Source organism: Gopherus flavomarginatus, chromosome 14, assembly GCF_025201925.1.
Source record: "Gopherus flavomarginatus isolate rGopFla2 chromosome 14, rGopFla2.mat.asm, whole genome shotgun sequence".
NCBI classification, from domain to species: domain Eukaryota; kingdom Metazoa; phylum Chordata; order Testudines; family Testudinidae; genus Gopherus; species Gopherus flavomarginatus.
The window spans coordinates 34528324-34542377 of NC_066630.1; the positions used below are offsets into that span (position 1 = coordinate 34528324).

General features: G+C 42.7%; 1 protein-coding gene across 1 annotated transcript in view; it reads left to right on the forward strand.

Moving 5' to 3' along the window:
- The first annotated feature begins 9481 nt into the window (after positions 1 to 9481).
- Positions 9482 to 14054, forward strand: part of NECAB2 (N-terminal EF-hand calcium binding protein 2) — a 316012-nt gene continuing 311439 nt past the window's right edge. Inside the window, exon 1 of the mRNA XM_050922735.1 lies at positions 9482 to 9875. Within this exon, the coding sequence (XP_050778692.1) occupies positions 9651 to 9875 (225 nt within the window). The 5' untranslated portion in view covers positions 9482 to 9650. The remainder of the gene's footprint in view (positions 9876 to 14054) is intronic.

The following is a 14054-nucleotide window of genomic DNA, read 5'->3' on the forward strand; positions in this document are numbered from 1 at the left end:
AATTGAGTGGGATAGCCAGGACAGGAACACCAGTTTGAGAGTGGGCTGGGATGTGGCTGCAGACCCAGCATTTAGAAATAATAAGGATCTGAGCTATCCACACTTGCTGCTGGATAAAAGAATTGTCATTGTGTGCACCCCAGACCTTAAGATACCAGCAGCCGAGGAACAGGCGCTACCAGAGCTGCATGTTGGAGGCAAGGCCCTTCTGGTTCTGACAACCTCAACTGAGGGAACTGCACTCACAGTTTTATGTCCACCAGGCAGCAGGCGCTTGGCTCACTACTGCTTCTTCTTGGGCCTTGCTTTATGTAGTCATCTGCTTCTGGCAACCCTTACGAGAGCGTAGATTGTAAGGTATTGCAGGCTGTTCCTCTACGTCTTCTTCTGGAGTCAAAAAAATTGACTCTGCGTGGTCCTGAGGTGGTGATTGGTTCACTGGGGTCTGTGCATTCTTACACTGCGAAGCATGTATCCACTCTGAGATGCCAGACAGTTTAACAGCCGTCCCTTGACTCTGGCTGTAACAATGGCCTTCACACCTTATCTTTTTCTGATGCATACATTTCTCATTCACACAAATAGATTTGAGAATACAAACAGTAGTATTTTATATAGAACAAAAAAAGCATTGCAAATTAAACCTTGCTAAGTTTTACAATTGTTAACTAAGACAATTTACATTGAGACCCAGGCCTTTAATGTTTCTCTAATTTACTTAACACAGACACAATAGAGAATCCTGTCTCTTACTACCTAAATCTTAAAACAAAGAGTTAGAGAGGGCCCAATTTGTAATGCATATGGGAAAACAGAATCCTATAGTCCCAGGGGGTCATTTCTTTCTGCTATTTAAAAATAGTGACTAGCAGGATGAAATCAAATTATACTTTAATTCTTATGGGATATTATAAAATCCTGCTCCTACATATCCCCCTTTTGACACTAAGATTATTAATCGCCAGTGTCACTTCTTATTTAGTCCACGTAATAGAAAATACTGGGAGGTGATTTGGGCCTGTGGCTTTAGCTTTACATACATTTGTTTTATTTACCAGCACATTTTAAACATTTCAATTAAACACATACAATGTAAAACCAAAAACAATTAGGGTAGTAATATTAGTATGCCAGTAGTTGTGGGAGACCATCCAGAAAATGTTATACCAATGGTAAGCTGTTATGCTTTTATGCAGTGGCAATTTTTAACATGTCCCCATTTGCGTGTATAATATGAACAGTTCAGTTTTCCACATTTTTGTTTTTATTTTTTTTAGGAACCATGTTACCTTTTTACCTTTTAACAGATGATTGGTAACTGTTTGCCATTTAATGCCAAGGTTGATAGAGAATTCAGCTAAATCAGTGCTTACAGTAAGCGGAGACTCTTTTGTTGTTGTTGTTGTGGCAAATAGTAAATGTGATTATTGGTAAACACAGTACTTACATTACATTTACATTTGTCTTCTGGTGGGTTGCTAGCACTTTTTAAACACTTTTTCCCAAGAATTAACATATACACATAGTCCATTATACAGTACTTTGGATTATCTGAAAGACAAAAAGAACAGTTTTCTACCCCTTTTGGGGTGGCATTGATTATTGCTTAAAGATTTCATTCTTTTACAAATACCCTTCCCGACTGCAGGCAAAACAGAGGAATTACCCCCATATTTTCCTGTGTGTTTTTTTTTTTTTTTTTTTTTTTTTAAGGCAGGCCAGGTTTTAATGGCTTGTACATTTTAAGGGTTATGCAAAAAGTATTTTACTGTTTAGTTATTAAATTCATGAGGTGGTGTACCTGAAGTTTTGCCTCTTATATAGCAGACCAAGTTTGTAATGTTTTACCTGCTGTGTTAAGCTTTAAGTTAGATTTCACCCTTTTAAGTATTGTTCCAGGGGTTTATGCCTGCACTTACTACTTTTTTTTACTCCTGACACTATTCCCTTAGGGCTTTTAACCTGTTTCTTTTCTGTTGCTTGCCTGCTTGTCTGGGCCCGATCCTGCTTTTTTCAATGAACCGTTTGTGAATGATATTGTGGTCATTTCACAATTTTGAAAGAAATGTTCAAGGAAAGGGACCAGGAAGGGTGGGGGCTAGTTGAGGAGCCCCCCCCCCGCCCCCAACCTTGCTGAATTGGTAGTGGGACACTATAAAGAATCAGTTTCTGAGGCAGACAACAAAGGGGAACAGAACAAGGGACTTTTTGTCCTTTTTACAATAAGATGGGAGTATGAAGGGGTTTGGATCGATCCGGGGTTTGGAGAATGGGGTAAAGGGGAGCGCTCAGTCTAGTGGTGGGAGAGGAGGCTTTTAATAAAGCTTTTAACTTATTATTTGAATAAGTGAGAGAGGCCAGTCTTGATTTTGTCCACCTATGATTTGCCTCTTCCCACCACTGCATGAAACAATTAACCTCTCCTTTAGCCAATTTAGTTTTAGGTTGGCCGAGTTTGTCCTTTAAGACGTCCACTCAGTCTTTGTTCCAAGATTTTAACAGTGGCCACTGAGTTTTGGGATCCCCCTGAGTTAGCCTAGACCATTTTCCCAGAAATTTACAGGAGTCTTGACCCTTTTTACAGGAGTCTGGACCCATCCTAAATACATAAAATGAGCCGGCGTTCATTTAGGGAACTGTCCCGACTTAGACGTCTGGTTACCAGTACAGGAGGACTTTCACACACCAATTTACACAAGAAGGAAATTCAGGTTCGTCAGAGCGATGCCTGCTCCAACACATAAAAGGAGCCCACAGGCTACTGCCTCAATTGCCCTTGCTTTCACACTAAGGGTTTTACCCAAGGTGTGGTGCGGCTGCAATTGTGCAGATTTCACTCACTCAGACCGCGGGGACAGGAACCCCTTGGTCGGCCGATCCCCAGACAGAGACGGCACCCAGACTCAAACACTCCACAAGAGGACAGATAGACACAGAGACAGGACAGTCCTCAGTCCGGACAAAACACAGAAATAATTACCTGACCAGATTCCTGATGTCAGATCCCGGGATCCCTACCAGAACAGAGTGGGAACCAACAGGTTCGATGGCGTAGACCTCACTGTGGCTGTGCGCCTTTCCGCTCTAGTGGGGGACCGCTTGGGCCAAATGCCCAGGTGCCGGCTGCCACGGTCATCCCACAAAAACAGTCAGGAATCACACAGCCCCAGTGAAGACGTTTGCCATCTCGGTGGAACCTCCAAATTGTCAAAGTTAGAATCAGGACTCACAATTTGTCAGACCACTCTGTTTTATTAGCGCAGCGCTCTGCCAATAACATTCAGAATATGTGAGCGGCCATGCAAGGCCAAAACAGTCTTATTTATACAGATAAAAGAGCGGGAATCAGACAAAGGAACAAAGAAAGCAAAACTGTAAAATTCACCTGGGGCACAGCATGCATATCCTACTTCCTTACTAACTCTTTATGGATCTGAGGCTAATACTTCACCAATTGCCCTTAAATGGTGCAATTGTTCTATGTGAATGTCTGTATTCCTGACACCTGGATTGCAGCATTCCAACAGTTTTTCTTAAAGGTACAGACAGCATTTCTTTAATCCTTTCTATTTTCACAATATAATTCATTTTACTTTTACAATCGCTTAAAACCTGAACTCAGAAGCCCTATGTAACTGCAATGGTCTGAGATCAGCATGTGATATTTCAGATTATACTGTGTGTGTGCCTGGTTAGTGCAATAATAGGGAAGTTCAATATAGCATGTCAGTGAACTGAAAGTGGAGCCAAAACTGTAGCTTTCAAGTGTCTTTTTGCTGGTCTGCACCCCTCTCACCAACATCCAGTATTTCAGGGTCTTGCTAGCTAAGGAACATGAAAAACAAAATAGCAGTTGATCAATCGGCAGACCTAAGATACTTGTAGGAGCACAGCAGGCATAGCTATATTTTTGCTTTTGCTGCTTTTGGTTTACTGTGGGTCCTGTGGTCTCATAATTGATTGCAATAACTTAGAGGATGCTGCAGGAGGGGAATAGCTATTAAAAACCTCCATGAGGACTCTAGAGTTGGCTGGCGTAAGAGCAGGTCGATCAGGCTGAAATCAGTTCTGTGCATTGTGCTGGTTCTGCCTAGGTCTATAATTAACGTTTGCTAATTTCATTGAAATGTATGCTGGCTACAGGAGGCTGGTCTGTTGGAAGATTTTACCCTGCTTTTTATTCTGTTTTATTTCCAATTAAGTGGTACTCTCCATCCATTAAGCTTTCAAAGCAAGCGGCAGCTGTCAATAATATTGCTCTCTGCTCCTTTGGTGAAAAAACAAAAAGTGTATCAGGTACCCCACCCCTGCGTATTGGGTTCTCAAGAGAAAATAAACTGCTTTCTTGTTAAAGTGCCAGGTACTATAAAGCAGGCAAAATGCACTGTCAGGTGCATTATGGTAGGCACATCAGATATTTGCTGTGAGATCAGATAATTATTGAAACATCAAGGTAATGCTCCTATAACAAAGATATTTGTGTAGGATGCATCAGCAATGAAACAGTTAATAGGTAGGGATGAGGGCAGTTTGTGTTAGAGTTCATTGGCTGTTTTGTATTCTTCTATATTCTTCTTCTGACAGCAGCAGGAAGGAAGAAGGGCTCACTGCCTAACGTTCCAAAGAGTATGCGAACGTAGCCACATACTGTACCCATGTCGACTTTTATGGGAGCTGTTTGGCTAACTATCCTGCAACCCATTGGAAAAATGTAGTTGTCTAGTGTCTAATTTCACTTTGAATTCCCTGCCTTTTGCCATTTAGCCATTGGTTATATGTATTTTATTTCCCTCCATAATTTAACGCTCCCATTAGCACTGTATGTGAAAGACATTGACCTACAGCTAAATTTAACTGCCCTGTGGAAATTGCCAATGTTTTTCTAATGTCACTTCTTATCATTGAAATATTTTTTCTAACATATTATGTTGGAAGTGTTATTTTTCCACATGTTGTATACAGAGCCCAAAGTTTCCCATGGGAATACTGATAACAAATGGCTAGGAAAAGGCACAGAAAAACATTATTTGTAAATTTATTCATTGTGCAATTTCGAATAATAAGTAAATGGGAAAGCATCATAAGCTGGCAATGGAAAATAGGATAATGAATTGACTGAATTATTCACACATGTATTTAGCAGAGATGGCATTTCTAAGGGACGGCTTGTCATAAACAGATAGCTAAGGGTTAATGTCTCTTTCACCTGAAGCACCTGACCAGAGGACCAATCAGGAAACCGGATTTTTTCAACTTTGGGTGGAGGGAATTGTGTCTCTGAGTCTTTGTTTTCCGTCTGCCTGCTTTCTCTGAGCTTTGGAGAAGTAGTTCTACTTTCTAGTCTTCTGTTTCTAAGTGTAAGGACAAAGAGATCAGATAGTAAGTTATATGGTTTCTTTTCTTTGGTATTTGCATGAATATAAGTGCTGGAGTGCTTTGATTTGTATTCTTTTTGAATAAGGCTGTTTATTCAATATTCTTTTAAGCAATTGACCCTGTGTTGTATCATCTAATACAGAGAGAACATTTGTATGTATTTTTCTTTCTTTTTATATAAAGCTTTCTTTTAAGACCTGTTGGAGTTTTTCTTTACTTCAGGGAAATTGAGTCTGTACTCACCAGGGAATTGGTGGGAGGAAGAAGTCAAGGGGAGATCTGTGTGTTGGATTGCTAGCCTGACTTTGCATTCCCTCTGGGGAAATAGGAAAGTATTTTTGTTTCCAGGATTGGGAACGGAGAGGGGGAGTCCCTCTGTGTAGTTTCACAGAGCTTGTGTCTGTGTATCTCTCCAGGAGCACCTGGAGGGGGGAAGGGAAAAAGGATTATTTCCCTTGGTTGTGAGACTCAAGGGATTTGGGTCTTGGGGTCCCCAGGGAAGGTTTTTCAGAGGGACCAGAGTGCCCCAAAACACTCTAATTTTTTGGGTGGTGGCAGCAGGTACCAGGTCCAAGCTGGTAACTAAGCTTGGAGGTTTTCATGCTAACCCCCATATTTTGGACGCTAAGGTCCAAATCTGGGACTAAGGTTATGACACGGCTAAAGGGGAAAGATAAGCATATGAATATTTGGAGCAAGTAAATATCAAGGAAAGAGTGGAATCATTTAGTGTACATGGGGATATAATTAGGTATATAGAGAAGTTTATGGTATTTATCCCACTGCACAATCTACTGAGCTGTGGATTAATCTCTCTCGAGAAGTGTCAGATCTCTCGGCACTGCCAAAAAAGTGTACATTGTGGGACAATTCCCCACTAACAAGGAGGGTTGGAGTTGACCAAATAGATCTATTCCACCTCCAACTTCTATAACCCACTCGTAACTCCTCCCAGAATGGGCAACACAGCCAATCAAATTCCATACGGCAGCTATTTTCTAAGGGAGAAATTCACTGCTTCAGGGAGAGCCAGGAGAAGGCCTGTGTATCACTTAAGTCCCATTTAAGCCTTGTGCAAAGAAAGTATAAGATATGAACCTTATGCCTTATCTTATGGTCTCTTTGCCATGAGGCTTACGTAGGATGTAAGTGGTGTGTAAGCCTCGTGCTAGTCCTCTCAGAGGAATGAATTTCACCGTAGGTGAATGCAGCCCAGTTAGCACACTGCATGCCATTTCAATGAACCACCATAAAATCTCTGCAGCTTTTCAACTTTTTAATTAATTTTGAACTGCTGGGGAAAAAGTAAATACTGCAGCAAAGTGCTACCTAAATGGGGGGTGGTGAGGATGGAAGCAGTATCCCACCGCCAGTCTTTACGTGTGCTCTATTTATAACTCATTTCCAGAGCTCACCGCCATTGTATGCTTATTCCAGCAGAGAGAACTGAGCTCGCAATCACTTGTCTTCAAGCAGCAGCTGAGCACCTACGCTTCTGAAATGAAACAATAACAAGTTTCTTCCTGGTTCACTCGAACAAGGAAAAGATGTAGCAAGAATGAAGTAGAGCTCTGCATGTCTACGCCTCGGATTTGCTCTGGGGTAGCTGCACTGGTGCAGTGGTCCCTAATGTAGATAAACTATACAAACCTACACATGGGCTCCCATTATAATAATAATAATGAAGGCTAAGGGAAGGAAGGAAAGAGCAATTAATGTACAGGTCTGATTGGGCCTGTGGTGCAGGGGATGGATCACTTGATCACCTGTTCTGTTCATTCCCTCTGAAGCAGCTGGCACTGGCCACTGTTGGAAGACAGGATACTGGGCTAGGTGGACCCAGTATGGCTGTTCTTATGGTATTTTGGACTATAACACACTGTGACTCTCTGAGTGGGCGGTGATGAAGGGCTCAGCACACAAACTGAGCAATAACATTTTCACCAAGGAACCCAGTCTTGCTCCTCACTGAAGTCCAAAACAGCTGCAGTCTACTTCAGTGGGAGCCTGATTCTAACATAAGGGTTAAGGTTGCACTGAGGACCACCAGATAAAAGGAGGATGGCTTGCCAAGTACCTTCAAAGAAAGCTTGGCATGTTCATATTATCCTAGTTGTTTGGAACCAATGGCCTTGAGCAGTGGTTCCAGAATCGTGCTCTGCACTCCTTGGTGGTTTATAGAGAACTAGTTGGTCATATACCACTGGATGGCTTCTTTTCTTCCAGCTGTAAAGTTGCGTTACAGCTGTTTAAAAATACACACTTTCCTAATATCAGTATTCCACGCAAGCAACTGCAGTAGCTGCCACAAATGTTTGATGTAGGTTGTCCCTGCATATACACACTGGAGGGGAGGTGGTCCATGCTATGGAAAAGCATGATCTGTCTGTTAAGATGTGGGCCATGCTATTAAAAGGTTTTGGAGCTCCCCAATCTTAGAGGATCATGAAGCAAAGCCTAGTTCTGTCTCAACTCAGCCAACTACAAGCAAGATATCTTGTAACATGGAAGGATACCATTAATATTTAAAATATATATGCATATTTATGTATATCTATAATGCCAAGTCATTTTAAAACAGCACATTGACATACTATTAACAAAATACTAACTGACATACTATTAACAGAATAAAACAAAGTTCACTGGGATTGACATCAAAACACAGTCTGTGCTGCTCTGTGTACTGACCCAAACAATACACTTCTAATTAGAGATGACTCCCTGAGGTCTACTTTGAGAGGGTCTGGATCTGCACTTTGCTGCTTGGGTCTATCTCTAGTCTTAATTGTCTCCATTATTGTCCTTCAAATTTGTGAATATTTTGTGTGTGTGCAGTGGGTGATCAGAGGGAAGATAAAGTGGGTTATCGCACTTTGGCAGAAGGATTTATAAATATTATAAATAATACTCTTGGTCTGTGGATGTAAACCGCACAAAGCATGTCTTTTTGCAAGCAGAATTCTAGGATTAGGAATATTTGTCCAGTTGAGCTATGCAATTAGTTCAGTAGCTCTAGAAACAGCCAAGTGGAATCAGCTGGCTGGTTTTGTGAGGGTTTTTTGTGGGGTGCTGGAAGTAAGTTGTATTCTGGGTTGTCCTACGTAAACAAGGATTCAAATTTTTGGTCTGACACAGTAACGATGGTGTGATAAATGAAGCAGGGTAGCTCCCTTTTATGGACACCCAGCCAGCCAATTAGCTAGAAAGTCCCTCTTGGTGGCTGTTCTCTGCTTGCTTTAACTGTTAAGGGCTAACAGAGTCCCCCAGGTAAAGGAAAGGGAGTGGGCACCTGAACAAAAGAGCCAATGGGAAGGCTAGAGCTTTTTAAAATGGGGGAAAATACTTCCCCTTTGTGTCTGTTGTTGCATTTTTGGTGTCCCAAGAGGTTTGTGCATAAGTTGTTTAATTAGCTGGTGGCAACAGCTACTTACTTTTGTTTTATTTCTCAGCTCTTTCCCGGTGGGGGTTGTGTGTGAAAGGGCTTGTGTGGGTACCCCACAGGAAGGAATTCCCAAGTGCGCCTTCCTGGGATCAAAAAAAAAAGGGGGGGGGTTGCATTTGGATGGTGGCAACATTTACCAAGCCAAGGTCAGAAAAAAGCTGTCACCTGGGGAGTTTAATGCAAGCCTGGAGTGACAAGTATTAATTTTTAAAAATCCTTGTGGGCCCCCACCTTCTGCACGGGAAGTGCCAGAGTGGGGAGTCAGCCTTGACAGATGGAGACCAAGTAGAGGCGTTTCCAGCAGCTTGTGCCTGAGAGAGGTTCTAGCTTCATCGGCAGAGCCAAGCAACCAAAATGGGCCAAATGTGAGGCACTGTGATCCTGTGTGCTAAGTCATACCACCATTCATTCAGATTTGGTCACCCGTGACATGAGTCAGGACCGGCGGGTTCCAGCCCTGGTTGTGGAAGAGGAGTGGGGGGCAGTGAGTGGAGTTGGGAGCCCGGACTCCTGGGTTCTAACCATGGTTGTGGAAGAGGAGTGGGGGGGGGGGGGGGGCAGTGATTGAAGCTGGGTTCTCACTGAATGAGGTTTAGTAGGAGCTGGGGGGCTGTGAGCAGAGGGCTGCAGCGCTTATCAGTTAGCACAAAGCAGCTTTCCCCTATCTTTCCCTCCCACCCCATGTGGCCCCTTGGATCCGCCCCTGGCTGCTCCCCTCCTGTGAGTGTGCAGGGTGGGGTTTGCAGCGGTGCCAGCGAGTGCTGTCAGGGGTGATGCAGCCTGTGTGGGAGGGAATACCCCCGGCTCCAGCATGAAGACTGTGTGAAAGATGTGTGAGCAGGCAGCGCGCTACTGCAGGGACAGCGTCCACAAGATCCTCCACAAACAGCAGCCGCAGATCAGGGGACTGGACGGGCTGCTCCGCTGGATAGTCACCAAGATGAGCGACAAGAGCATCCTCTCGGACAGGGAGCTCCTGCAGGAGGGGCAGGCGGCCGCCGGCCAGGGCTCCTTGCCCCCGGGGCAGCGGAAAGGCACCTCGGTGATCCTGGATGTGAGTCCGAAGCCCCGGCCCGCGGGGCTCGGGCCGCGCTGGGGGACTGGGCGGCGGTAGGGCTCCCGGGTGCTGCGGGAGCGGCGTGTGCGGGTCTCTCCCGGCCCCTGCACTTTAAAGGGGGAGCCTGGACTGGTGCAAAGCGCCCCCAAAGTGAGGGCGCTGCGAGTCGCGCCATCACCCCCCCTTGCATGGCCCCGCTGCCTCCTCATGCCCCGTCTCTGGCACCGCGCCGGGCGGCCGGCCGGGAAGCCCCCGGGTAGCGGCGGGGTCGGGAGGGTTTGCAGCCAGGCAAAGAGCAGGGGAGGCGCTTGCTCTGTCCGTGCAGCCTAACACAGCGGCACTTCAACTCGGGCGAGAGGGGCCCCCGGTCTGGGCAGCTTTCAGCACCCAGGAGAGTTCAGGTTTAAAATGCGCAACGTGCGGGGCCATGTGGGTAGGTCTCGCATCGCAGGGGATCTGCACCTCAAAGGGCAGCGCAGTGGTCCCTAGAAGCGGCCATGTGAGTGCTTTGGGCAGCAGGGACCCGGGTCTTAACGCCGCTTCTGCGAGCTCCAGTCCCTGCTGTCAGTTTCATGCCAGGAGTTTCCGCTGAGCTGCTTCTCTGGGCCATTGGCAGCGCCTAAAGGGAGAAGCTGAAACTCCCCTGGGCACTGTGTCAGTAAGAGTAGTCGGCGCCCAAGCCAACACAGGTTCATTTGGAAGAACCTCCTAATGCTCCATTATGTGGTAGCAGTGTCCCCCCAATCTTCTCTTGCTGGTACAATCGCTGCTTTTCCTGTTAAATGCACATGCTACTGTCTTCTGAGCTTGAAAAGTATCCGGGGTGTTTGTGTGGATCAATATTGCTGGGAGAGATGGGAGCCAGAAAGGGCAAAATCTATATGGACCGTCCATTTAGATGAATATTTTAAGGCAAACATCTGCTCTGCCGTTTGAGATTAGATTAAATAGGTTTGTTTGCACTTCAAAACCCGCTGTTTTCTAAATGCATTTGATCAATGCAGTTGGCTAGGTTTCAGTCGATAGAAAGCAAATGGCACTTTAACAACACTGAAATTTAAGAATAGTTAGTGTTCCTAAACCTGGCTTGGCATGCTGAGTTAGTGGTGTGATGCAATTCCACTTTGATTATGGGAAATGGAATATCTCTTATTGTATTTAATTTACAAGTGAATGATAGGTATTCTGTGATAATTGCTCAATAGCTAGTAACATCCAATATGTACTTAGGTTAAATAAAAAATAAAACGCAGTATATGGTGTTATTTCTGGCACATTTCCTAAGGTGAAACTGTAAAGCAGTGGTTCTGAACCAGGGTACAGGTACCCCTGGGGATACACAGAGGTTTTCCAGGGGGTACAGCAACTCATCTAGATAGTTGTCTAGTTTTACAACAGACTACATAAAAAGCACTAGTGAAGTCAGTACAAACTAAAATTTCATATGATTGGTTTATATTGCTCTATATACTGTACATTTCAATGTAAGTACAATACTTATATTCTAATTGATTTATTTTATAATTATATGGTACAAATTAGAAGTACTGAAAAATTGCTTGATAGTGTGCCGTGGCACTTTTTTTGTTTCTCAGATTTTGTAAGCAAGTAGTTTTGAAGTGAGATGAAACTTGATGGTACGCAAGACAAATCAACTCCTGAAAGGGGTACAGTAATCTGAAAAGGCTGAGAGCCACTGCTGTAAAGTGGATTTTTTTTAATGTTAAGCCTCAAATGAGCTTGGTCATTTGGCATTTAAGGTACATTAAATTGGATGTTTAAATCTAAATGAAATCTGTATTTGAGACACTTTGTGTGAAAGAAAAGTGTGGGGCATATTAATGTAATTAAACCCTTTACAAGAGTAAGAGATACATAAAATGAGTTCATTCCAACCTTTGAGGTAGATTTCTTCTCTCAACTATGCAAGAAATTAGTTGAGCATATTTAAAATTCTTACAAAATTAACCAGAAGTTTAAAAAAAAAGTCCCGGAATAAAATAACTATGAATTCATTGATCTCACAAGGCTCTGGCATGTGAATTTCAGTCAAGAGAGAGAATTTCACTTGGTAACTAACTAAATAGCCAGCCTGTACTGTACCTGAGAGAGGCTGTGTGTGTCAGGCATGAATGCTGGATTGCTTTGTAAAATGAAGATGATTAAACAGAATACCTTTTGCTGTGTTCTTTTCTTGAGATGCTAGGACATGCTCTCATTATGTGTGGCATGCTTGTGAAACATAATTGGGCTTTGTCAAATTTTCTTCTCTGCTATTCTTATGATTACAATAGTCTGTTTTTAGTCATAAAAATCTAATGAGAATTTCGGTAATTTAACAATTTTTACATCTGATGTTTACTCATAGTCCTATTTTATTAGCTTGCACCTGTACAAATTGTGCAACTTTTCTTGATTGTATCTTCACCAAAAATATAGAACCCTCTGAAGAGTAGTGAAAAAAATCCCCAAGGACAGCTATGTAATAGCTTGCATTGAGCTGTCTTTAGGGCATGCAAGTGATTTGTAACTTTTATGTCAATATTGTTAGGGAATGTGTATTTAATACGTCATAATATTTACAGTTTTAGTAAATCCTTTGCATTTACATGGAATTAAAAGAGAACAGAGTTGAGGGAGAAGGGGGGAACAAACCCTAGCACAGGCAACTCCTGAAGAAAATATAGTGCAAACAGTTATAATTACATATTTGCTCAGACAGTGGCATCTGTAGATGATACAGTTGCGCAAAAAATATTTTGGCCTGACACAATGCTCACTAGGTGGAAGATTTTTTTTAGTTAAAAACAGTCATATTAATGTTAAGCTCGATTCAACATGCTAGAATTTTTTTTTTTGAAAATGGGAAAAGGAGAGATTGATATGAGAAAACATGAAGTATAAACTTGTAAAATTATGTAACCACGGGGAAACAAAACAAACTGTAATGCACAGCACATTCATCTATATCTGAATCATTCCTTTGCTTTCCAGTTAGATTGTTAAAGATCTTTTTTTGCATTATCTCTTGTGGGTTGAAAGTAGAATTGAGTGAATGCTGCAAAAATAATTTGAAAATGTTGTGGTTCTTTAAAAGTTTGCTTTACCTTCATTCCTAATAACTACAGCAAGAGCTTTAACTGAGATTGTGACTCTGCTGTCTTAGGCTCTTTATAAACACCTGCTGAGACAGTTACCACTCCAAAGAGCTTACAATCTAGATAAGATAGAAGGGTGGGAGAAAGGAAGTATTATTGCCATTTTACATATCTGGAACTTAAGGCACAATGAAAGACTTGTCCAAAAAGTCTGTGGCAGAGCTAGGAATGCATTTTAGGGCTCCACAGTCCTTTTCCAATGCCCTAATCACAAGACCATCCTTCCTGTATTTGTAGGCATGCCAAACCCATGAAAAAAACCACAGAAATTTGGGCTTAGTGTTGGCTTAATTGGCTTATGAGTTGCACGTAGGCTAGTTTTTGACTTGTAGCTTGTTGCTTTTTTTTTTTAAATCGGCTCCCAGCAAGCAGGGGTAAGTGGCAGCAAGCAGGGGCAAAGGGGAGAGAGAGTCAGGGGTGCACAGCAGGTCCACCACAGTCCCAGACTGCACTCTGGGGGGATTTAGTCACATAGTGTTGAGGTTCTCAGGGACTGGCTTGTTTTGGCCTTGTTTTGAAATGGGATTTGCTTGATTTTAGGCTTATTGTGAAAGTTGGGGTGCTTATTTACCATGTGAAAGTTGCCAACTGTGTTCATGGGCCCTTTAAGTCATTGCTTTCCATGAACTTTTACTCTCAAGAATATTTTCTAAAAGCAACTTTAAGATCACACTCTCAAATTCTCGTGGAAGAAACTTGTTCTCTTTCCATGAGCATCAGCACCAGAAACCTGAATGAGTTCCATTAATCCATTCAGGGAATAAAATATACCATGTGACTTATTTGACTAGTCACAACTAAGCAGTTTGAATTCTAGAGAGAAAGCTGTAGAATGAATGATCTGTGAAAAATTTAATCAAATATATTTGAATACCAAATCTAAGCAAATCACAACCCGTTCACAGGCAGCTTAACAGTCAGAAGAAGGTTAAATTTGTTTAAATCATTGGTTATGAATTAGTCACTCAGCTCAGATGCCTGTTCTGAAACTTACAAATTATTCATGTTACTTATTTCC